General features: G+C 42.6%; 1 protein-coding gene across 2 annotated transcripts in view; it reads right to left on the reverse strand.

The window, feature by feature from the left end:
- Positions 1–290: 290 nt before the first annotated feature.
- The window catches only part of pax6b (paired box 6b), a 34,491-nt gene continuing 7,989 nt past the window's right edge, over positions 291–26,792 (reverse strand). For both annotated transcript variants that reach the window (XM_063063124.1, XM_063063125.1), the window contains 8 exons: positions 26,449–26,664; positions 25,464–25,629; positions 13,962–14,120; positions 8,037–8,119; positions 5,770–5,920; positions 2,899–3,014; positions 2,649–2,799; positions 291–800 (listed from right to left, as the gene is read on the reverse strand). In XM_063063124.1, the coding sequence (XP_062919194.1) occupies positions 715–800; positions 2,649–2,799; positions 2,899–3,014; positions 5,770–5,920; positions 8,037–8,119; positions 13,962–14,120; positions 25,464–25,629; positions 26,449–26,664 (1,128 nt within the window). In that variant the 3' untranslated portion in view covers positions 291–714. The remainder of the gene's footprint in view (positions 801–2,648; positions 2,800–2,898; positions 3,015–5,769; positions 5,921–8,036; positions 8,120–13,961; positions 14,121–25,463; positions 25,630–26,448; positions 26,665–26,792) is intronic.

Genomic DNA, 26,792 nt, shown 5'->3' on the forward strand with positions numbered 1-26,792 from the left:
GCGTATTCAGGTGACTATAAATGAAATTAACTTTATTATAGAAATCATTCTGGGAGATTTCTAGGGAAGACAAATACTTACATTTCGACATAACAAATTGGATTATATCGAAGACACAATCTACCTTTATCTACCAAATTGTCCACTTCCTTGGAGTTCTGTTGCCTTTGCACATAAACTTAGCTGTTAACGACCTTGGGCAGATCCAAACAGATAGAGTTCGCTTATACACAACTATGATGGCTTCCCTTCCCCCACCCATCCCTCCCCTCCCCCTCCCATACCCAAAATAAAATTGACCAATATTTAGTGTACGAGTTGGTAACATCGAAGTCCAGAAGTCTAGAAATGTTGCAACGTAGCGGTAGAACCACTAGATAGCGGTCTTAATTGGTGACTGCTATGTTGACCATGACGTCCTGTAATCTTCCCGTGACCTACGTGTACCATCGAGTTCAAGTTGTTCTGGTTTGAAACATACAGAAATGCCCATTTACAAATAATACACCGAGTGAAGAATTTCGGGGGCGGGGGGACAATAAGACGTTTGTTCCGCTGACTTTACACGTCTGGCAGGAGACGTCCCACGATTAACTCTTCTCAAAGTGGGTGTATCGGCCGTAGTCCCAGAACAAAGATACCTTCAGAGTCTCCTTCTCGGAAACAAATACTGCTGGGGGTCCGACTCGCCACAGACTGTGTCCACTCTCCCCTTTACTGCAGTCGGGGCCAGTACTGAGACATGTCTGGTTCGCTGCCCGGCACTTGAACGGGTACTGAGACACCGGGGGAGATGAGCCCTGCGGATATCAAATCAAAGCTGTCGTTAAACTACACCATCCAACAATAACAAAAAAAATCTTCCCAGCTCTCTTACTTTGCACGCGATGATTGTGTATGTTTAAAAAAATCAATAACAACTATGTTGTTCGAAGAGATAATTTTGAAACCCCACAAAACAAAATCATAAGAAAAACAGAAGTATTTATTTATTAACGATGTGCCGTTAATTCCCCAAATAATTCCACAAAAAAACATAACTTGTTTATTATCTGACTCGAGTGTACGAGTCCTCGGAGGACTAAAGATAATAATGTTTGCTGCGTTAGCGTTACAATTTTGGCGCTATTTTAAGTAACAGATTTACAATTAAACCGGGACTTTGACGCACTTTATTTTGACCTATTCATTTTACCATACAATAGAAACCCGAGAACACTTCAGTTTCTTCGCTTTAACATCTAATGTCACTAAAGGACTTTGCCAGAACTGACTAACATATTTTGCTCTTAAATAAAAATGTTGTGGTACTTCCGATTCTAACTAACAATGCAATCCATTTGGAACCACACCAGACACATCTCGGTTGTGATCATTAGTAATTGTACTTTTTAATTAAAAACACAAATATTAATGAAGGGGAAAGATTAAGATTTTCCCTCCTCTTCCTCTATTCCCCACTCTGATCTTTTACCTCTGCTCACCTGCCTATCATCTCCCCTGGGTCCCCTCCTCCTTCCCTTTCTCCTGTGGTCCACTCTCCTCTCCTATCAGATTCCTTCTTCTCCAGCCCTTTATCTTTCCCGCCCACCTGGCTTCACCTATCACCTTCTAGAACCTTCCTTACCCTCCCCCACCTTTTTATTCTGGGAGCTTCTCCTTCCTTTCCAGTCCTGAGGAAGTCGACTACCTATTCATAAGGTCAGTGATGTTGTGGGGATGGAACTGGACTCTCTGACAGTGGTGTCTGAAAAGAGGATGCTGTCCAAGATGCATGCCATCTTGGACAATGTCTCCCATCCACAACATAATGTACTGGGTGGGCACAGGAGTACATTCAGCCAGAGACTCATTCCACCGAGATGCAGCACAGAGCGTCATAGGAAGTCATTCCTGCCTGTGGCCATCAAACTTTACAACTCCTCCCTTGGAGGGTCAGACATCCTGAGCCAACAGGCTGGTCCTGGACTTATTTCCTGGCATAATTTACATATTACTATTTAACTATTTATGGTTTTATTACTATATTTATGGTGCAACTGTAATGAAAACCAATTTCCCCCGGGATCAATAATGTATGACTATGACTATGACTATTCATTTCCACAGATGCTGTCTGGTCTGCTGAACTCCTCCAGCATTTTGCGTGTGTTGGTGGTGGATTTCCAGCATCTGCAGACTTTCTTGAGTTTAAGATTGATGGGGTCGAGTAAGATTGAGAAATAACTCAAGTTGAGATTTGTTCAAAATCTGTTTTGGAAAGGGATCCCCACCATCTGGGACATGCCGTCTTCTCATTGCTACCATCAAAGAGGGGGTACAAAAGTCTGAAGACACACACTCAACAATTTGGGAACAGCTTTTTCCCCTCCGCCATCAGTTTTCTGAATGCTCCATAACCCCACCAGACTATTTTGTTCTCTTTTCAACTACCTTTTTTTTTATTTCTCAACATAACCTTTATGTAGATATTACACTGTACTGCTGCCGAAAAACAACAAATTTCACAACATCCATCCGTGATAATAAACCTATTTCTGATTCACTGAGAAGTGGGGAGACAAAGCAGCAATTCCATAGACTTTCACCTCAAATATTTCTGGGCGGGGGCTACCGGGGATTTTTGGTGGTTGTCACTAGCGTCTTACCTGTGGACGTGGTGCCTGAAGTGCCCATGCTCTGGGGGTTCATATGTGTCTGCATGTGAGGCGGCGTGTACGTGTCATAGCTGCGTCCGTTGACTGACGGGCTGGTGGGCAGCATACAGGAGTATGACGGCGTTTGGCTGGACACCGGCGACTTTTCGAAAAATAAATGGAAAACACAAGATCCGTTTGTGCATGCCGTAGAGAAAGCATTTAATGGCTCTTGACTCTGTTTGCTCTGCTCCATACTTACTTGCATAGACAGGTTGTTTGCCATGCTGAAACTGGGCATGGGTGGCAGCGCGCTGTAAGTGTTTGTCAGGGAGGTGTCTGCCCGCCCCAGCATTGCGCCTGTGGCAAAGGAGGAAACTGCACATGGAAGAAGAGAAACCACGTTAGAGGTGGGATACATTTTGGGGCACATTTTTGAAGTAAGCATCCAACACATGCATTAAATCAACACGTTGATTTGTAGGGAAAGGAGCTGTTGAAATGGCCTAACCCTGTGGTCTTTCTTGTGGTCTTTTCGCTCATCCATTGTTCTGTTCCCCAGCCCAACCACCAGCAGTGTCCCACCACAGACTCTTTTTTTCCATCTCCCTTCCAGAGCGAGACATTCCTCTGAAGAACTGTATTTAACTGCCTTAGTTCCAAAAAGAAAACTAACTGAATTTACCTCACAGGGACCAAACTACTAAAACTCCTTTTGGTAATTTCCAAATCACCCGCGGCCTCCTGGGTGAATGGCATTCTGGGGGAGAGTTTAATTTCTGTGAGGTTTCCCCTTGCAATCTCCCTCGACGGAATTTTAACCACTCCTCTCCATCCACCACCACCGTTCCATCCCTCCCAGCCTCGCATCTTTGGTTCCTTGTCTACTGCGGAGAAGCCTTGCTGAACACCAACTCTGATGGTCTTCGGGCAACTTAGCTCAGGCCCACTCCCCCTCATCCAGTGGCCCTCTCGTTTCTAGGAACATGACGTTGAAGCTGTCCTTGAGTCTGGTGGTTTGTGGTCTCAAACTTTTATACAGGGGAAAAGAGGGTTGCGTTCTATCGCTGAGCAGCAGTGAACCATCTGATTGGCCTATCAGAGTTCTCTTTGGGAACTAGTTGACTTGATCAGCATTCCTGATCTGGCTATTGTTCACGATTGCATTTAATTTAAAAAAAGAGAGAAGAGCCGAGGTGAGAGGGATCCTTGATTCTGCGGTTGCTTTACCAAGACAACAGGAAATGTAGATTAAATTAAATGGAGGGGAGGTTAATTAACATTATCTAATCATATGAGGTAATATTAAATGGAATAAAATCTCTGGAAATTCCACATGACATGTAGATTGGTAAAATCAACATGACTTGCAATGTGACAGAGAGACCGAGTGATGAAGAGCCCATTGGATTTAGCTACTGAGTCGTGGCAGGAAGGGCTTCTCCAACACATTGCAGGTAATATAGATTTTGCCAGTCTGTGTGTCACATGGAATTTGGATAGATCTTATTTCATTTAATATTACTTCACATACACGGTTTGTAAAAAACCTCCTCTCGACTAACTCCATCTACATTTCCTGCTGCCTTGGTAAAGCAGCTAAGATAATCAATATTCCCATTCACCTAGGTCATCCTCTCCCCTCCCTTTGCCCACTGGGCAAAAGATATAAAAAGGCTTGAGAGCAGAAACCACCAGACTCAAAGGCAACTTCTATTCAGTCATTATCAGACTCTTGAATGGACTTCTCCTAGGCTAAATGATGAATTCTTAATCGGCCAGTCTACCTCGCAGTGGTCCTTGCTCTAGATATGTCTACCTGCACGGCACTGTCTCTGTAACTGCCGCACTAAATGCACCATTCTGTTTTTTATTCACCTCATGTGCTTATGTATGGTATGATCTGTCTAGAGAGATTCAGCATTATTTGTCACATGTACATCGAAACATACAGTGAAATGCATCATTTGAATCAACGACCAACACAGTGGGAATATGTCTGGAAGTGTCACCAGGCTTCCAGCACCAACATAGCATGCCCACAACTTAGCTCGCAAAACAAAAGCTTTTCACCGTATCTCAATAATAAACCAATTCCTATACCAGGTGGAACTAATACCAATTACTTTAACTGAAATGCTCTGCCTCCTTGTTAAAGAGATCCCTGATACAACACATTGGGAAGTTATTAGCTGTAACAGAATGTTTCCCATTATCCAGAGCCAACTAAAGCTACAATTCTATGTAGAGCATATTTCTTTTCCTATGATGCCCTTAGGGGGTCTAGGGAGAAATGGACCACAAAAGCAGATAACACTTTACCACGCCTTTTCCTTATAATCGCTGTACTTCTCAAATCCCGGGGAATCATAAATACAGAGGATCTGGTTAATGTATGAGGAGTGATTGATGGTTCTGGGCCTTTACTTTCTGGAGTTTAGAAGAATGAGGGGGGGGGGTCTCATTGAAACCTATTGAATATTGAAAGGCCTAAGATAGCGTGGACATGGAAAGGATGCTTCCTATAGTGGATGAGTCTGAGACTAGAGGGAACATCCTCAGAATAGAGGGACATTCACTTAGAACAGATATAAGAAGGAATTTCTTTAGGTAGTGGAATTCATTGACACAGACGTCTGTGGAGGCCAAGTCATTGGATATATCTAAAGTGGAATTTGAAAGGTTCTTGACTAGCCAGGGCATCAAAGGTTATGGGGAGAAGGCTTCAGAATGGGGTTGAGAGGGATAATAAATCAGCCATAGCAGAATGGCAGGGCAGACTCGATGTGCTGAATGGCCTAATTCTGCTCCAGTGTCTTATGATCTTATGGTTTGAGTACTTGATTACAAATGTGGGTGCACGCACACACTTCTCCACCCAGAAACTTTAGATTAATTGTGCGTCAATTTGCCAGTCAATAACACATAAGTGCTTCTTACGGCCATGGGAAACACTGGTGAAGTTAAACTCTCTGGTTCTTAATTCATTCTCTCCCTGATGACAAATTTTGAATGTTTCAGGAACTGGATAATTGATGATGTGGTGGTTTTAGACAATGGCGCTCCAGGCAGCTTTGTCTATTACTGCGCAGCCTGAATTAACCTGCGGTTGTAAGGTGGCTATTGTCCTCACCAGGGGTCGTGGGCTGTGGGATGGGCTGGTAAACACTGGTGCTGAAACTGCTGCTGATGGGGATGTGGCTTGGGGTGTTGCTGGCTTGACGCCTCTGATTCCTCAATTTTTCCTCTCGTCTCCATTTTGCTCGCCTGTTAGAGAACCAGACCTGAAACACAAAATGGAAAGGAAATATTAATGAAAATATGAAAAGAAAGTACTTCTTTCCTGAACACAAGAGGTTCCGCAGACGCTGCAAATCGAGAGCAACACACAAAGTTATGGAGAAACTCAGCAGGTCAGGCAGCATCTATGGAGGGGAATAAAGAGTTGATGTTTCTGCCCAAGACCCTTCTTCAGGATTGGAAAGGAAGGGGGCAGAAGCCAGAAGGAGGAGGTGCGGGAAGGGGAGGACTACGTGCTGGTAGGAGATAGGTGGCAATGGTAAAGGGCTGAAGGAGGAATCTAATCAGAGTGGAGAGTGGACTATGGGATAAAGGGATGCTTCTCATTTTGCTTTAGGAATAAAGGAGGACCACAACTTGTCATGGTTTGGAGGTTGGTGTGCCTCAATGACCCAGAGAGCGATGTTGGCTGGAGTCTGGGCTTTATGTTGGTTCTTGGTAGGGTCACCCATGCCAAACAGGTCAAAGGGTGGAGGACAAAGTGCTCCACTGGTCCTCCAGGTCTGGGGATTCAGCTCAGTTCTAATAACCCTGACTGGTCAAACAGAACTGCTACAATAAAGAAGAACCCCTCTACATCTGAGTGGCCGAGGACAGACAGAGATGCAGGACCTGCACTGCTGTTCTAAATGCCAGCAGTTTAACGGCCAGTAAAATAAAAGCTCCCACATACAGCAATGCTATAACCACATGTGACATTTTATTTGAGGAATAGTTGCGGAACGAAACACAAGAGAGTCACTCTTAATTGGTTTCAAAAATGATAGGATGGAATCTTTCATGTGTACCTCATAAAATAAAACATAAAGTGATGGACACAAGCAGCTAGGACTCACTCAATACCTAAGATCACAAACACAAGAGAATCTGCAGGTGCTGGAAATCCAAAGCAACACACACAAAATGCTGAAGGAACTAAGCAGGTCAGGCAGCATCTACAGATGAACAGTCAATGTTTCGATCCGAGACCCTTCATCAGGAAGTCATGGAAGTACTTAGCAGGTCAGGCAGCATTAGTGGTGAGAGTAAGTGAGTTAATGCTGCAGGTCAATGACCTCTCATAGTGGAATCTTTTATTTCAGATTTACTGCATCTGCCATGTTTTCCTTAAGCACCATGATTTTATGCCCCCGTTCAGAGGAGGTGCTATTAACAGTACTGCACTCCTGCAGAACTGCACCAGAAGCTAGACTTGCTAGTTTGCATTGGCCTCTTTTGAAGGCTTAACCCTTCTAACAATAATTTGCCTTTGCTGCCGATTAAGCCGCAAATGGCTTAAATGCAACAATCCAACAAAGAGCTTCTGCAGATGCTGGAAATCCAGAGCAACTCACAAAAATGCTGGAGGAACTCAGCAGGTCAGGCAGCATCTATGGAGAGGAATAAGCAGTTAATGTTTCGGGATAGACCCTTCATCAGGACTGAAAAATCATTGCAACTAGGTGAAAATACCATGTTCTTCAAACGAATTCTAAATCATGGGTTTTCAAATATCCATAATTGGATCTCTGTCATGAACTCCACTCTAAAACAGAATGGGACTGAGATCTTCATTCTACATTCTCACCAAGCAGAAGAATTGGTTGAGTGAGCTATGGGTTTTCTCTCTGGAGTAAAGGAGGATACAAGATGATAGGAGTCTTAAATCGAGGAAACAGCCAGAAACTTTTTCCCATGGTGGAAATGGCAAATGTGAGGGAGCATAATTTTAAAGTGATTGATGGAAAGTACAGGGAAGATGTGAGAGGTAAGTTTTTCACACAGAGAGTGGTGGAAGCGTGGGACACACTGCCAGTGATGGAACTAGAGACAAATCTCTTAGATAGGCACATGGATGACGGAAAAAACAGAAGGCTACGTGTACATGGGCAGGAAGGCTTAGATTGATCTTAGAGTAGGATAAAAGTTTGGCACAACATCAAGAACCAAAGGCTATAATGTTCTAATTGCATTTTTTGGCTCAATCACTGGCAAATATTGTCACCACAATTGAGAAATTACTGAACTTATTCATTGAGTTTCAGCCATGCCAACAATCACCCTTATGACACAGTCTGTTTAACAGGCTGGTTCACAGTCAGAATTGGAGACTTAGTTTACCTGTATCCTAGCTTCAGGTAGATCAATTTTGGCTGCTAATCGTTCTCTGGCAAACACATCAGGATAATGAGTTCTTTCAAATTCTAGAAAAAAGAATGTTTTGTTCATTTATATATCTCATCAAAACATGCACAAATATGATCATTCAGTTATGTAGGAGCAGTTGGCCATTTGGCCCTCAACACTGCACTGCCATTTAATAAACCGATGATTGGACTGACTCTACCCTCAACTCCACATTCCCATCCACCTCCATCATCCTTTAACTCCTTGCTAATCAGAGATCTGTACAATTCTGCCTTAAAATAGACACTCAGTGGTCACTTTATTAGGTACACTTGTATGCCTGCTTGTTAATGCAAATGTCTAATCAGCCAATCATGTGGCAGCAACTCAATGCATAAAACCTTGCAGACGTGGTCAAGAGGTTCAGTTGTTATTCAAACCAAACATCAGAATGGGGAAGGAATGTGATATAAATGACTTTGACCATGGAATAATTGTTGGTGCCAGATGGGGTGAATTGAGCATGTCAGAAACTGCTGACCTCCTGGAATTTTCACACACAACAGTCTACAGAGTTTACAGAGAATGGTGTGAAATATCCAGGAAGCATCAGTTCTGAAGGAAAAAACTCCTTGTTAATGAGAAAGGTCAGGGGAGAATGGCCAAACTGGTTCAAACTGACAGGAAGGCCACAGTAGCTCAAATAACCACACATTACAACAGTGCAGTGCAGAAGAGCATCTCTGAATGTACAACACATCGAATCTTGAAGTGGATAGGCTACAGCAGCAGAAGTTCACAATGGGTTCCAGGTCCTTACCTATTAAAAGTGGCCACTAGGTGTATATTCAATGTTGATTCTTCTGTTATCCTTGGAGAAAAAGATTTCCAAAGACTCATAAAAGACATCAATTCATTGAGATCTTAATTGGATGTCTCATTCTGAAATAATGATCCCCGTTCATGGTTTTCCCGCAAGTGGAAACATCTGCACTTCATCTTCTTGTTAGGACGCTGTTGTATCTTACATGTTTCAATCAAGTCCTCTCACTTTTACGCTAGCAGATATAAGCCTAACCTAACCAGCTTTTCTTCATGAGACAACCCAAGAATCAAATAAAGCTGGCGGTGGTTAGGAGAGTAAAATATGATTCTTTGCTTCTTCTGTCCAACCATGGCCTTTCATTCATTCTCATGGATACTTAGACACATGAATATACAGCGAATGGAGGGATAGGTATCATACTCGGGCAACAGGGATAAGTTTAATATGGCATTGTGCTTGGCAGAGACAACCCATTGCCACTCTCATGCATTCACTCAACAACTCATGTCCTCAGTGTTATTTGCCCAATTTGTTTTCCTTTGCACATTGGTTGTTTGTCAGCCTTCATGCATAATTTTTCATAAACTGTATTGTATTTCTTTATTTTCTTATAAACGCCTTGCAAGAAAATGAATCTCAAAGTAGTATGGGGTGCCCATAAGACATAGGAGCAGAATTGGTCCATTCAGCCCATCGAGTCTGCTCCACCATTCCATCATGGCTGATTTATTACCTCTCTCCAACCCATTCTCCTGCCTTCTCCCTGTGACCTTTGACACAGTAACTAATCAAGAACTTATCAATCTCTGCTTTAAATATACCCAAAGGCTGTGGCAATGAATTCCACAAATTCACCATCCACCAGCTAAAAAAATTCTTCCTCATTTCTGTTCTAAGGGGATGTCCTTCTGTTCTGAGGCTGTGCCCTTTGGTCCTAGACTCCCTCACTATAGGAAACATCCTCTTCACATCCACTCTATCTAGGCCTTTCAATATTCAATAGGTTTCAATGAGATCTCCCTCACCTGTTCGTCTGAATTTCAGCGATCAATTCAGAGCCATCAAACGCACTTCGATAATAAATTTACTTTGAACTTTGACATTTTGGGTCAAAGGGCCCATTACTGTGCTGTACTGTTCTATGTTCTATACTCATTTTATGTACTCTCTCTTACTCTCATGCAGGCATTCTCTAAGATCCTCTTTGTTTTACTTTCCCTTACTTACTATTTCACTCTCATTACGTACTCACACTTCAATGGCCAGTGTTACATCGTGGTACCCGCAAACGTTCACTCTCTTAAAAATTTCTCTCACACACTCTGTCATGTAGTATACAATTCCAATGCTTTCTCACCCATAAACTCACTCGCTGTCAGTCACACACCACTCTCCTGCTAACTCACTCTCTCCATAGCGCTTTTAACTCACTCTTTTCTGCTCTGAGATGTAACATTTTATATCCGCGTGCAACAGGAAATGGACAATGTGCAAATCTGGGCTGATCCCGAGACATAATATTTGCAAAAGTAGCCTCCGACCTGACAGCATGAACATTGATTTCTTCAGCTTCCGGTAATTTTCTCCCTCCTGCCTCCCTCTTCTTCAATTTCGCACGCTGACCTCTTATGTCTTCTTCTCACCCGCCTATCATCTCCCTCTGACACCTCTCATCCTTTGCTTTTTCCCATAATCCACTTTCCTCCTATCAGATTCCTTCTTCTCCAGCCCTTCACCATTTCCACCAATCACCTCTCAGCTTCTTACTTCGTCGCACCCTCCCCCACCCACCTGGCTTCACCTATCAGCTTCTAGCATGTGCTGTTTCCCTAACCCCCACTTGCTTATTATTTCATCTTCCCCCTCCCTTTCCAGTCCCGATGTAGGGGCTTGGGCTGAAACATTGACTGTTTATTCATTTCCATCGATGCTTCCTAATCTGTTGAGTTCCTCCAGCATTTTCTGTGTTTTGATTTGCAAGATTGTTCAACAATGGTCACATCCAATGAGAGTGCAAATACCTCAGTGCTGCTAGGTAATCGAACTCCCATTAACATGAGAGTCATAGAGCACTAAGCAGAGAAATGGGCCCTTTGCCTCATCTGGCCTGTGCCGGCCAGGTCTACTGACTAACCCCATCTACCTGCACCCAGACCATAGCCTTCCAAGCCTCTCTCATCCATGTACCTGTCCAAATTTCTCTTAAATGTTACAATAGAATTGGCATCCACCACTATTCCACACTCGCTCTACCCTCTCAGTGAAGAAGCTCCCCCTCAGATTCCCCTTAAGTATTTCACCTTTGACTCTAAGCCTGTAACCTCTGGTCTCGGTCTCAACCAAAAAGAAGGGAGAATGCCTGCAAGCATTCGTCCCATCCATACCCGCCATAATATCATATACCGCTATAAGATCTCCTCTCAGAATCCTGCACTCCAATTAATAAAGTTCTAACCTATAAGATCATAAGTCATTGGAACAGAATTAGGCTATTTGGCCTATTGAGTCTGCTTCACCATTCGATCATGGCTGATTTATTTTCCTTCTCAACCCCATTCTCCTGCCTTCTCCTTCATAACTTTTGACACTCTTACTAATCAAGAACCAATCAACCTCCGCTTTAAATATACCTAATGACATGGCCTCTACAGTTGTCTGTGGCAATCAATTCCATGGTGAAAGAAATTCCTCCTCATCTCTGTTCTAAAGGGGTGACCCTCTATTCTGAGGCTGTGCCCTCTCGTCCTAGACTCTACTACTGTTGGAAACATTCTCTCCAATAAAATAAAAACATTGAGGGGGGATCTGATTGAAACGTATAAGATCCTAAAGGGATTGGACAGGCTAGATGCAGGAAGATTGTTCCCGATGTTGGGGAAGTCCAGAACGAGGGGTCACAGTTTGAGGATAAAGGGGAAGCCTTTTAGGACCGAGATGAGGAAAAACTTCTTCACACAGAGAGTGGTGAATCTATGGAATTCTCTGCCACAGGAAACAGTTGAGGCCAGTTCATTGGCTATATTTAAGAGGGAGTTAGATATGGCCCTTGTGGCTACGGGGGTCAGGGGGTATGGAGGGAAGGCTGGTGCGGGGTTCTGAGTTGGATGATCAGCCATGATCATAATAAATGGTGGTGCAGGCTCGAAGGGCCGAATGGCCTACTCCTGCACCTATTTTCTATGTTTCTATTTGCTTTCAGTGAGATCCCCCTCATTCCTCTAAACCCCAGCAAGTACAGGCCCAGAGTATTCATACACTCCTCACATGTTAACATTTCATGCCCAGGGTCATTCTTGTAAACCTCCTCTGGACTCTTTCTCATCCCAGCACATCCTTTTTTAGATATGTGGCCCAAACTGCTCACAATACTTCAAATGTGGTCAGACCAAGGTTTTATAAAGCCCTACCATAAGAACGTTGCTTTTATATTCTAGTCTTTTCAAAATGAATGCTAACATTGCATCTGCTTTCCTTACTACTGAACCTATTCAGTGTTTTCCTATAAGTCAATTCTTCATGTCCCGGCAACATCCTTGTGAATTTTCTCTGCACTGTACACAATTGAGGGGCAGTAACCATTAACAAGAAATTTCATTGGATCTGATATGTAAATATCATGGCTACAAAGGCCAGAGAATGGTCGCTTTTGCACAAGGAATGCCACTTGGTAGATACTCCTTTGGACATTTCTTCCTCTGTCACCAGTGTCTGTGGCTACAAAACATACATAAAGGTGCATTGCACTGACTCATCTCCAGCCTACCTGCCATCAAGGACATATATACAGAAAGATGTCAGAAAAATGCCAGGAACATCATGAAGGATCCCAGCCACCCCTGCTCATGGACTGTTTGTCCCACTCCCATCAGGTAGCATCCACACCAGGACTACCAGTCACAAAACAGTTACTTCCCCCAAGCAGTAAGGCTGATCCACCAACTATCCCACCCCTCCACACCCCCAACCACAACTACATATTCACTTCTTGTTGGAGTCACCTTATGTACAGAAGCTACTATGCCTAGCGTTGTTTTATGGGCATACAACCAATCTATGTGTATAAGCTGTCTTATCTATTTATATTTATTGCGTTTTTATATTATCATTGTGTTCTTTAACTTGTGTTTTTTACTGTGCTGCGTCAGATTCAGAGTAACAATTATTTAGTTCTTCCTTGTGTACTGAAAATGACATTAACCAATCTTGAATCTTGGATGTGGCTGCACCTTCTAAACCTGGCACCTGCAGACTGGAACAGGACAGAAGTATCATGTCCATGGGAACATCACCACTCTGAGTCTCACACCGCCCTGACATGGAAATACACTAGTGATTCTTCATCATTGTGGGTTCAAGTCCTCGTAATTTCCACCAATGGCAGGCATCGTGGTAGTGTAGTGCTTAGCATAACACTTTACAGCACCAGCATTCGAGCAGTCCCACTGCTGTCTGCAAGGAGTTTGTACGTCCTCCCCGTGACTTCCTGGAGCTCTGGTTTCCTCCCACATTCCAAAGACATACAGTATGGGTGAGGGTTAGTAAGTTGTGGGCATACTATGTTGGTGCTGGAAACATGGTGACCCTTACAGGCGTTGGTCGTTAAAGCAAAATTACACATTTCCCTCTTTGTTTCAATGTACGTGTGACCACTAAAGCCAATCTTTAATCTTAAATGAGAGGATCTTCATTGGAGCTAAAGAAATAGGAATGGTAGTGGGTCACTTGGCCCTTGTACCTGCCCTGCCATTCGATAAGGTCATGCCAGACTTTTCTGCACAACTCTACACACCTTGATTCCCTTAAAGTCTGAAAACCTATCGATCACTGCATGGATTGCAAAGTGCCATCATCGTTGCCTTCTCAGAGGTATTTAGAGATGGACCTTTGTCTGTGTCATAATAAAAACATACTCTTATACACCCTCTCATTCTCTGTCACTCACACTCATTCTCTGCCTCAACATTATACCTCTGCTTTTCACTCTTATTCCTCCTCTCTCACTTACACTCACACACAAACAAACCACACTCTCTCTCACACACACACACACACAATTACCCATTCTTCCCCTGAATTCCTCTCCTTAACTTTACCTTTCTCCAGAGCCTCGATCTGTTCCTGGGTGAAAGATGTTCTGTTTCGCTGTAGCTTCCGTTTCAGCTGAAGTCTCATCTGCGCCTCATCTGAATCATCGCTGTTGGAGTTGATGGAATTGGTATTTTCACCGCCGCCTTCCTGTTGCTGACAACCATCTATATTAATAATGGAAGCGAGAATTAGTACCGTTTGGCTACTTCTGCGAGGAGTGTGCGCATCGGTGTCAATGAGAACCTACAGCTTAAGGAACAGTTTATTTCACCAAGTGAAAATATTTCCCAAATGACATCTGTTCCTTGGGCTTTCTCCATACCTGTTTCTTTAACCATACAACCACCGATTTGTTGTTTTACGGAATAATACATAAAATATACCATAAATTATAATATGAAATATTACATAATATAAACATCTAATAACACAGGGCATGCATTGAAGATGAGAGAGTGTAGGTTCAAGGGGGACGTGAGAGGTAAATTTTTTACTCAGTGTCGTAGATGCCTGACATGTGTTAGAGGCAAATACATGAGGCTTTTGAGATATGTTTGGATAGGCACATGGATAGAAGGAAGATGGAAGGATATGAACATGGTGTGGGTAGGAGGGATTCATGTTTGGGTGTTTTTGATTTGCTTTTAGCTAGTTCGGCACAACATTGTGGGCCGAATGGCCTTTTCCTGTGCTGTACTTTTCTATGTTCTCTGTTCCATTTATATATCATTATATAAAAATTTAAAAATGTAGTGCGAAAGGAGAGCAAACATAGTGAGGTAGTGTTCATCAGTTCATTGTCCATTCAGAAATCTGATGGAGGAGGGGAAGAAGCCATTCCAAAACATTGTTATACCTCGTTAAATGATTCAACTTATATTATCTAATCTTTCTTGTTTTGAAGAGTGTGTTTCATTATATTCACTCAACTCTACTAAAATCGGATATCCTACTTCCAACCCAGACTAGATAAGCCAGATTCTATCCCACTCGTAACTAAACAACAAACAAATCATTAATAGGATTTATTTCCATGAAGGTAACCTAAAATTGAAAGACGGGAACATCTAGCTGATGTGGGCCATGTCTTTTGAGATTTTTGGATCATTTCTTGGACCTACATGGGAACTATTGCATTCCTATGGGCCAAGGGGGTACCTGATTACTGGAACCAGGTGGAAAACCACACGCAAAGCTCGGCACAGATGCAGGGCAAACTTCATTTCTTCATGTAGAACAGTACAGGCCATTCAGCCCACAATGGTGTGGCAACCTTTTAACCTACTCTACAATCAATGCTTAGCTAAGAGTCTCTTAAATATCTGCCTCTACCACCACCCTTAGTAGGGTTTTCCAGCCACCCACCATTCTCTGTGTAAAAAGCTTACCTCTGACATCCCTCTATATATTCAACCAGTCACCTTAAAATTATACCCCCCCATATCAGCTGTTTCTGAACTGGGGAGAAGTATTTGGCTATCCACTCAATCTATGCCTCTTATCATCTTGTACATCCCTATCAAGTCACCTCTCATCCTCCTTCGCTCCGAGGAGAAAAGCCCCAAGCTCGTTCAACCTATTCTCATAAAACACATTCTCTAATTTAGGCAGCATCCTGATAAATCTCCTGTCTTTATACATTTCACATCCTTCATATAATGAGGCAAACAAAAGTACTCCAAGTGTGGACTAACCAGAGTATTATAGACCTGCAACTTTACCTTGAACTCAATCCCCTGACTAAGGAAAGCTAACACACCATATGCCTTCTTAGTCACCTGATCAACTTTCATGGCAAATTTGAAGGAATCTCTGGACATGGACCCCTCCACACTGCTGATAATCGTTCCATAAACCAAGTTATTAACAACAATAAATTTAGCATAGAAACTTCTATGGATTTAGAAGTAGCTAACCCACATTACCCTATATACAAAGGGTCTCGGCCCGAAATGTTGACTGTACTTCTTCCTAGAGATGCTGCCTGGCCTGCTGCATTCACCAGCAACTTTGATGTGTGTTGCTTGAATTTCCAGCATCTGCAGAATTCCTGGTGTTTATGTCTCTGCTCCTGTGTTTGCAATAAGGACAGCCGCCAGTCTAACAATGGTCTGATAGAGGCACTGCTCCAATGTTCTAACATGGTGAACTCTTGATCTCCCATTCAACGTCATCAGCGCCTCTGTGTCAGGTCTGTGCCCATTGACAACTCCCAGCCTGCTCATGCCAGTCCCCACCCATCTAATAGGATTCAACAGTCGCTCATTCCAGACTCATCACCAGCAGCCTATTTTAACCCCAGTCCTTGTTCACCCGTTGAACCTGCCCAGCCTCAATCAATGGCTCCCGGCTCTCACTCTTCCTGGCTACAGTTCACCTGGTTGCCTGGTGTGTTTAGTATCTGTTCTCTCTTGTTTTGTAGCCCCTGGTGGCTTTTATTTTATGGTCTATTATTAAAGTTATCATTTGCTGCTAAATCGTCTCCCCTGCTCTGCGTCTCCGTCAAGCCTCCTCTACATTTCCTGTCTTGTATGGCACGATCTGTCTAAATGACGCACTGTACAGTATCTCATTCCATATGCTAGTAACATCATGAAGGATACCGCCCACCCTACTCATGAACTGTTTGTCCCACTCCCATCAGGGAGGAGGCTACATAGCATCCACACCAGGACCACCAGATTCAAAAACAGTTACTCTCCCCAAGCTGATTAACACCGACCCACCTCTCCAGACCCCCAACCACCACTGCTCTAACATTTCCTGTCAGTCACCTTATGTACAAATACACCTGTGCCTCGAGTCACTTTATGGACATACAATAAATCTATGTATATAAGTTATCTTATGTTTTTTTTTGTTTTGGGGGTTCCTTATCTTCGTGCGGCTTTTTTTGGGGGTGCTGCATCGGAGCCGGAGTAAAAACTATTTCGTTCTCCTTTACACTCGTGTAATGGAGACAATCTTGAATTTTGATTAGCAAATCAATTACTGATACGTTTGAAACAACGGTCCGTTGAAGTTTCCTTCTCAGACTAGTGTATCCCGGTAATTATATTTCCTGTTACAGTTATCGCTAGCAAACTTGCCTTCGCTAAGTTGCCCACCAAGTTTATAGGCTGTACATTCCAGAAGTTCAAACTCCGGAATTTCTCTGTTCGTTTATCTTAAGTAGAAGCTTTGCCTGAAAGCTCATAATCTTGGCCTCCAGCGGTTGAGCATGGCTGCAATTATATTATCATTAATAACAGCCTATAATTTTCTTATATTTAGAATAAAGGACTGCTCGCTACTTGTGATACATAAGTACTTTTTTTTTAAAAAAGGAACTGAATTGTGACGATCGCTGTAATAAATCACTTTGGTTAACTGAAGCGGGGTCTGAAAGCTCGGGATGGCATTTGATTTTAATATGGCAGGGAGTAAAGATCTGAACAAGTGTTGCGGTGCTGAAGTGTATCTGTCAGCACATACTTCAGATTATTAAACTCCTGCAACAAAGCCAGTACAACCCTGTAAACATATGTCAATATTACTGTTCAATGACATCTTCGCAAGGTTTATGAGATGACAATTTTCATATGATTCATGGTTGATCGAATCCTTTTAAAGCGCGATTGAGGCTGAAACTGCGAGAATTATTGTGTCACGTGTCCGTTGGAGTCAATCGTTTACGACTTTCGCCGATTTCCGCACAGTTGTTAATTAATAATAAAATAAAGAAACTGCGCTGCTGTTCGACGTTTATACGCAGCCCGTAAGGAATTCACAGAAATCCGTGTTACACCGCCAAAGCAACTATATATATATATGTTCCGGAGGGTTAAAGAATTTGCCTTGAAATAGATATTGTATCGATGTTTTTGACCACCATATGGGCGGTTTTTAATGTCTTTTGCAGTGACCGCCAACATTTGAATCGCCTTTCAAGCGCACAATGCCAGCACAGAACGAAAATCATTTAAAGTCCCGGGCCAGAAGGTTGGCAAATGTTCGTGGGCAGAATTTCGAGAATAACAATCGCTGGTCATCGCGGGGCGGCAACAAAAGGATTCTCTTCGGGCGGGCAGTCCCCCTCGCATTGTCACACAAGCATCACAGTCAACAGACTCCTCAGTGAAGTATGTTAACCTTTGTGCGACACTATCATTAATCACTGTCTTGTGAGCCGGTCTGTTCAACTCTATTTACGGGTATACATTCTATAGAAGCAGAATGGGCGAAAGCATTTGAGAAACTTCAGTATGAATGAGAGCCTATTTGTTAACGAGAAAAGAGGGGAAAAAAGGCGAATAGAAAATAAACTTTTACATATATTGTTACATCCTCCAAAACTCTTTTTTTGCCTGCTGAGGAGGCTCGCCAGATGTTTTGGGTCGATTTCCGTAACCTCTGGACTGCTTTACCCGATTCTAATCAATGCCATTTTATGTCTTCTTCTGTGGATGTAATTTTCCCCGTGCAATGTCTGCAGTTACAACGTGTTGCGCCTGCACAACTTTCCCGGGCCAATTTGTGACTTACGTGATTTTTCCTCCCGCACGCCATCGGCTGTCTGTTTTACATCTGATCTGGTTATTTCTAAACACAAGAGATTCTGGCAGAATCTGCAGAATCTCTTGTGTTTATATTTTGCTTCTCCACTGCGAAGTCTCTTCGAGGGATGCCTACCCTGAAGAAATGTAAATCTTCCCTTTCGACCCGAGTTCAGTGAGACCCTCTCTCACTGCTCCCCGCTCTGTGATCTCCGCTGCCTTGACTCTCCGACCATGTAGCCACCCAGAGTCGCTACCACAGCCAGCGATCTTTCCTGGCACCTAACTAGCTCACCTTCCTTCCCCTCACCTCACCTTCTTATTCTAGCAGTTTACCCCTTTAACTACCCAGTCCTGATGAAGGGTCTCGGCCCGAAACGTCGACTGTTTATTCCTCTCCACAGATGCTGCCTGACCTGCTGAGTTCCTCCAGCATTTTGTGTGGGTTGATCTCCCCTTTTCGCTTTCGTTCAGGGGGATAGCTGGCTTTCCCTCGCCCTTCCCCAAATATCCGATCCCTAGAACTGGTCAGGGGAACGAGCGCCCGTTGATCTGCCTTACTCTTCTCCACATTACAGTCGCATTTCCTTCTTGTCATTTCTAAACGCAATGCGAAAGCTATGGGTTTGAGTGCTATAAACCAAGTCTGACGAATCAAGGCGAATAACTGTTGCTAAAGCTCAAATTAATACATAACAACAACAATCCCCAGTCCGAACTGAATGCAACATTTAAGCTTATATTGTCGCCGAATTTAACAAACAAAATCTACATGCTCTAAAGTACGCGAACAGTGTTGTAGCTCTCCATACCCAGTTTATACTGTATTTGAATACAGGTGACGTAAGGCACAATAATATTGTCAATTCCTTCAGAAATAAACCGATTATTCTCGGTTGTCTTGGATATAAAGGGGGTACAGGAATTAAAATACACACACAGCAAACGACAGACAATTAAGTTATCTTTCTTTTATGTCTCTTTTTGGGGAGGGCGGTTTGAAATCTCCGAAAGACCCAATTCAATACCCCGGTCCCTGGTGCTGTTACTCCTGAGAGCTAATCCGTAGATAGAAGCATAAATGTGTGTCCCATTATCCCACAGCCAGACCAACTGACGCTGGGGTTAGGATTTGTTTTTTACAATAAGGCTCTGGGAAATAAAATCATTCCTTAGTTTCCCAGTGTCTTAATCATTCACGCGGAAAACACGCAAGAAGATAGCAAACGGATTGCGGCACTTTTCAGCGCAAAAGCTCAGATGAGAAACACACCGGCTTTTAGTATAAACCTTGTGAAAGGGAAGTGTCTAAATCCTGTAGAAAGCTTTAGTCATATAAGAAAAAAAAGATTAGAAAAAACTGTCACAGCAATGCTTAAACCCTTAATTCGCTGGAGAATGTCGCAGTCCCTAGACTGAAGGATGGGGTTGATAGAGATGTCTCTCTTAAACTATTGTCAGATTCGATATTGCTATTATTTTTCCCTTCTGTCGGCTGACATAAATGGTCTTGAAACCATATTCCTTCTATGAGATCTAACCCCTGACTTGTGCTTCGCATAATGGACTTTTAAAAACCTGCTCAAACATCCCGGCACGAGCAGGATCTGAAGCGCTAAGAAGTTGTGTGGATATTCCTAAAGGTCTCCTGCTTATTATTTAGGGCTACATCTGCTGTATGTCGCTTTATTGGTCAAAGATCAGCTATCTGGAGAGGAATTATTCGTTAGAACTCGGGCATTAAAATAACCATTCCCACCCTTGCTCTGTATATTTAAAAGGAAGTATCGAATGAAATTAAGAACGCCTGTCCGTAATATTTCACGCATGGTTTGGCTAAATCAAATAACGAAGAAGTCTTGAACTCAACTTAAATTCGTTTGCAATTGGTTACCGTAATTCGTATCTAGGAAATAATATAACATCGGTATATAGTTCACATTTTAACGTTTGGTTCTTTGGCTTTTCACAAAGCGCCTGGCAATGTAATGCCACAAACTATACCTCCACCAGATTATTAGAACAATTCGAATAACTTCCGATTACAATTATTTCGTTCCCCCTTTACACTCGTGTGCTACAAATGACATTAAGTAATATTAAATCCCCAATGGAAACAAATTGGCCAGAGGGATAATCTATAAAATATTTAACAAGCTGGAACTGAATCGAAGTTACTTTGGGTGAATTATTTCCATTTTCTGCTTACGTCTCTCATTTGTTGCGGGAAATAGGTCAGATTCAGAATTTCCTCCGATTATTTGGCGACTCCAGTTCCTGAGGGGAACTGTCATTTCAGGTTCCCTGTTGGCCTCGCAAGTTGCCTTTGCTAAAGGGAAGTTTCTGAACGAAATTGATCATGCGATTAAGGCCGATTTACTTTTAGATTGGCCTGTGATAATCCCGCGGAATGATATCTTACAATTTATGATGGGGCATCTTTTGTGAATATCCCCCGGAATGATATCACATAACATATGATAGGAGAGCCTTTGGGATAATCCCACGGGATGATATTTCACAACGTGATTGGGGAGCCTTTGTGATAATCCCGGGGAATGATATCTCATAACAGATGATGGAGGGAGCTTTGCTGCTGGAAACAGTGCGGAGAGATAACCGACTATCACTGGTAATGTAATCCCTCTTCTGTTTAATGTATAAGAGAACATAGTGATTACACCTCAGGATCAGGGGAAGACAAGCTGAATCCAATAAATGAAGGACTCTCAATAATAAGACTCACTTTCAACGACTCTGATATCCCAATTCACCTCGCCGCCAATGGTGCAATTCTCCATCATAGAGAGCATCCTCACATCAGCCATTACTGTCTGGTTTGGTGCAACAGCCTCTCACAGTGTACAAAAACCACAGTGAACTGTCAGGTCAGCAGAAAAGGTCATTGTCTGCCGTCTACCATCACTGCAGGACTTGTATGGGTCCAGGACAAAAACAAACGGCAGGAAAAATATAATTGCGGACACTACTCACCCTGCAAACTGTCTTTTTCCAAAAGCTCCCTTGTGGAAAGCGCTAAAGGGTTAATCAAAGAAAAAATACACACCATCTAATAGTTTCTTGCCCCCGGGCAGATAATCTGATCGACCATCGTAGTAAGCCTCCCCCACCTCCTCTATCTATTCCTTCAGTCATGGAACTGCACTGTAAACACTTCTAAACCACTTTTTTTATAAAGCTGTTTACACTGTCAATACGTGCTGGTATTTATGCACAATTTATTCCATATCTGTACTTCTAAATGTATTATATAATGCTTTATTTTGTATAATCATTGAATATTGTCAGTTTCTATGTAACGCCAAGACACCACAGCAAATCCCTAACACATGTAAATGTATATGGTAAATAAAGTTGATCCTTGATAAAGTTCCCCTGAACTGGAATCGGTGTTACTGTAATGTAACATAAGACCGCAAGACAAAGGAGCAGAATCGGGCCATTCAGCCCATCGAGTCTGCTACTCCATTCCATCATGGCTGTTTTATCACCCCTCTCAGCCTCTTTCCCTTGCCTTCTCCTCGTAACCTTTGACGCCCGCTTTAAAAATACCCAATGACTTGGCCTCCACAGCCGTCTACGACAACGAATTCCACACATTCACCACTCTCTGGCTAAAAAGATTCTTGCTCATTCCTGTTCTAAAGGAACGTCTTTCTACATGGAGTCTATGCCCTCTGGTCCTAGTCTCCCACACTACTGGAAACACCCTCTCCACATCCACTCTATCTAGGCTCCAATAAACGTTGCACACATTACAGCGCTTAAAGTAAAAAGAAACGGATTTGAGTGGGGAAACTATCCCTGCAAGCTACGAGCGGAGAGAGATCGAATGAGATCTTTCTGCGCTGCTGGGTTCTCTAACTATACAAGGTTTCTCGAGCATACAGTGTGTGAGGAATAATTCTGAATACGCAGACGCTATGCGGATTCGTTTAAGGCCCGAAGTCACCCATTAGGTTCTGTCGGAGAGTATATTTATTAAATAGTCACCCAGGGTTCGAATGTAGAGCAGTCAAGGCCGGGGCTGCCTCTCCCCGCGGCCTGCACGGTCCTAAATACTTAAGGCAACTGTCAAATTCTACCTCCGCCAACATCATTACCGTGTAATTGCAGTAAACAAGTTTGGATCTTCCTAACTATCCCTAGGGATTCCAATCAACATAATTCACCGAAAATATCTAGACAGCCTTAACAGTCACTTCGCGTCTGTGGCCCCCCGACCCCGCTCGGAAACACATCACAGGGCGGAATAAAGCATCCAAGTGACTCCTGTTTGCGATTTCAATCTTGACCTATAGAATGATCACAATTTGGCTTCTAGTCTGCATTAAACGAAAGTAGTGCCTTAAAAGTATCATTTATTCAAAAATTAGTCGCCATATCCAATAATTCATTGAAATCACACCAACCAGTATATCCTACATATAATTCTTAGCCCGGTCTATACTAAATACCATAGAAACGAAGGCTTAGAACGAGCCTTCGGAATTAAAAATGTGTTGAATGGAAGTACCAGATATTCTGTTTATATTTGCTTTCCCTGATCCACCAACCCTCCACTTAACCTCTAGAAGTGCCAGAAATAACAGGAGACTACCGAGTCTCCTGCTACCCAGTCTTTTCAGCAAAGTTTGTTTGTCCCTCACTGGGATGAGCGGCGAGTTCAAGTTGTTTTAGAAGTTTGGACTCCGGACTTTTCAAACACCCCTGTGTTCCAATACATTCCTTGTTAGTTGCGCCGATTGCTTCATTAAGAGTGCTATAACAAGCTGGGGGATATTTTACAGAAAGCAATCCGCTGCTGTGTATCTTTTAGTGCCGTTCTTATATTGTCTGCTTCTCAGAAAGCTGACATGTCTAATTGGCAAGTGGTGCGATATGGTGTCCGGGGGTCTCATGTGTAACATTTCTACAGCTGTCTTCTAGAACGAGACGCTTATTCATGTTGCTTAATGAGAAACAAAACGCTCTCTAATGAGCAATTACATAGCGACAGAATTGTTCCCATAACAAATTCTTGCGTGTGGCAGAAACATCCTTTGTACAATATATTCCGCGCACTGTTGCCGAATCTGTGAACAAAAAGCAGGTTGTGGACGGGACAACCTCCTTCCCGGCATGATGACTGTCACTCACAGGCTCGCTAATGACACACAGGATTGAGAAAAACGCTTCACTCCACCGCCACCCCCCCATCATCCTCCCCTCCCAACCACCCTCCCCTCCAACCCAGCGAGTAACATCACTTCCAATTACACTGCACATTATCTCGCTGCTATCGCGATAATAAACATCGGCTAACCTTAAACATGAACGACGTCACCCACGCATTGGGCTTCGAGCGAAGAAAGTTACACACAATAATGTAAACTCTAACCATCCCTGTAACTTGCAATATTTCACTAATGTTGGAACTCAGTTTAGCCATAGGAATACAGTTGCAACATCACTATTACATAAGAAGCAACTAAATGTGAATATACATTTTTTTTTGTTCTGGATGACCGGTCCGGGAGCTGTTTATATTCTGAGCTGCTCCGCACTGGCACTCTCAGCATGGTCATTATGTGGACAGAAAAGCTTCCTTAGATAAATTTGCACTAAGCATTTTCTCCCTCTGGTCCTTGATAACTGAAATTTCTGTCTCTCTTAACCTTCCAGCGAAGTATTCTAAGGATAGCCCATTCACCAATGAACCGATTTTAACTTGGTACCTTCTTCTAACCTGTTTGGTTGGGATTTTCCTGCGTCGCTTAACCCATTTGCCTCCCTGTCACTGCGGTTCCCGTTCTAATTTACGACATTGGATACGCGCTTTAACACTTTAAACTTGCTTCTAATTGAAGATGTTAAAAATTGATAAAATAGATAAAACATGTGGTTTAAAGGCGTTTAATTAAAATTCAACCTAGTTATTGAAGGTCTTTTTTAAATTTATTGCGACAGGGTGAATGATATTTTAAAATTAGGACTGTTAAATTAGAGCTTTGGCCATACAAATCCAATAGTGGGGTCGCTTCACTCGGTCTCCTAAGGTCCCGGGCTATGCCGAGTATTAATTTTCATAGTTGTCCAGAATTGAGAAAGGGACGGGTACAAGACACAATGGGCAAGATAATTTGAGTATGCAGAAGATAAAGTATAATTCTGCTCAACGCTGGCATGCGTTTACGCCATTAAATGGCACGGTGCAGACGTAGAGTTGTTTGGATTTATAGTAAGACCGGTCTCGCCGTTGGACCGATTACAACAGTCATTGCGTGATTTGGCTGTTATCTGGGTTGGATAGTTTCGAAAATCTTCCCAAGTGCGAATTAATTCACGGGTTCAGGGACGGACAGGTGTAGCATGGGACAGAGACCATTCTTTAGTTTGGTTTCTGCTGCTCGATTGTCCGGATTTCTCCTCTCTTGGTTTTTTTTTTCGCGCGTGATTACCCGAATGCAATATATTTTCGCAATATCTTTGCATTCCACCTAAACTTGGAAGTAGAAGCAGACAAGAAATACATTCCATAGATAACGAATGATTAGTCATTGAAGGCCTGTTGAATAAGGTCTCCTTGAATTGTTCGGTTCGGGTCGTTTCTGGAACAGCTTCTTCCCCACCGCCATCAGATTTCTGAATGGATAATGAATCCAAGTACAGTACCTCACTAGCTTTTGTTTCTTTTTGCATTATTTATTTAATCTCATTTTCACATATACTGTATATAGTTTTATTATGTATTACAATGTACTGTTGCCGCAAAACAATAAACCTCACGGCCAATGCCAGCGATATTAAACCTGATTCCGATTCTACTTAGTAGTTCATCTTAACGAAATAGATGAATAACTGGCGTTGAAGTTCTCTGATCTAGTACATTTCGAAATGCTTCAGGCTGGATTATTCACCTGCCCTGTTAAAGGCTGGCCTTTACAAGAATGGCCGTGCAGTTTCCCTTACCTTGATTTGGGTGGCCTGGTACGGAGCCTCCGGGGTACCAGCCTGGTCGGGTACCCCATGCACCTGTCTGACCGTTCAGCATCCTTAATTTGTCATACATTCCATCGGCTCCCATTTGCTGCTTTTCGCTAGCCAGGTTGCGAAGGACTCGGTTAATCGACGATACCTAAAAGCGAATCCCACAATGTTCTTAAATAATTTTTACCCCTTAGTTTGGATGTGGAAAATCAAAGATGAAGGAAATAAATTTGGAGTTTATAACCACATTAGAAAACAATTAACATACAGGAATTATGACCACCTAATCAATGTCAATTGATCTACGAAAATTATTTCATATTAAGAACATATTAGACGCTGTGGCTAAGTGAAGTGCAGACTTAAAGACTTGCGAGCAGACTCGATGGGCCGAATGGCCCTATTCTGCTCCTGTGGCTTATGTCTTCTGGTAAACTAGACAGTCATCTATGTCAATTAGCAAAACAAAACGAAATAAACCGCAAACATCGTTGACCAAGTTTAATTAATGCATGTGAATTGGCACAAAATTGTAATTGAATCTACAACAATTGATTCTGTCCGCTCCATTAAAACGTGCTTGTTACGCACATCCATCCATTAACTACCGAATCTAAAATGAACCTTGAAAATAATTACTGGGATCAGCATTTCAAAACTATTTCACCAGATTTAAATAATTTCACTTCACCTCGCTGCGTGTTTAGCTTTTGTAGAATGAGGCTTTTAAAACGTTCATTTAAAGTGTTCCGCGAGGTAAAATTTATCAGCGACCCTTTTATTTATAGAAGTCGTATGTGGCTTTTCTAGTCAGCCCCTTGGTTTTGGTCCTCTTGTTAATGAAATCACACACACACTAAAAAAAATTAGTCCATGTCAAATACTGTGTTTTTTTTTAACGTGCACTCGTTAATGGTAATAAATAAACCATTCCCTCCGTTAAAAGTTAATTAAATGTTTTACTCACACTTGGTATATTGTCGTTAGTACAGACCCCCTCAGAGAGCAATCTGTCTCGAATTTCCCAGGCGAAGATCGACGGACACTCGCGTTTATACTGAGCGATCTTTGACACAACCTCGGGAGTCGCTACCCTTGGCTTGCTTCCGCCGATTGCTCTAGGTCTGATCGATCCCGTTTCATAATACCTGCCCAGGATCTTACTGACACAACCGTTGGACACCTATATAAGTGTATACATACGAATAAACAGAAACCAAATATATTAAAGAACGTTTAACAAGTGAAATGGGTCTTTTAGTTTGATAATATATATTTATGTAGATATTTAAATATAGTTAAGCAATGTTG

The sequence above is a fragment of the Mobula hypostoma genome, chromosome 11 (assembly GCF_963921235.1).
Source record: "Mobula hypostoma chromosome 11, sMobHyp1.1, whole genome shotgun sequence".
NCBI classification, from domain to species: domain Eukaryota; kingdom Metazoa; phylum Chordata; class Chondrichthyes; order Myliobatiformes; family Myliobatidae; genus Mobula; species Mobula hypostoma.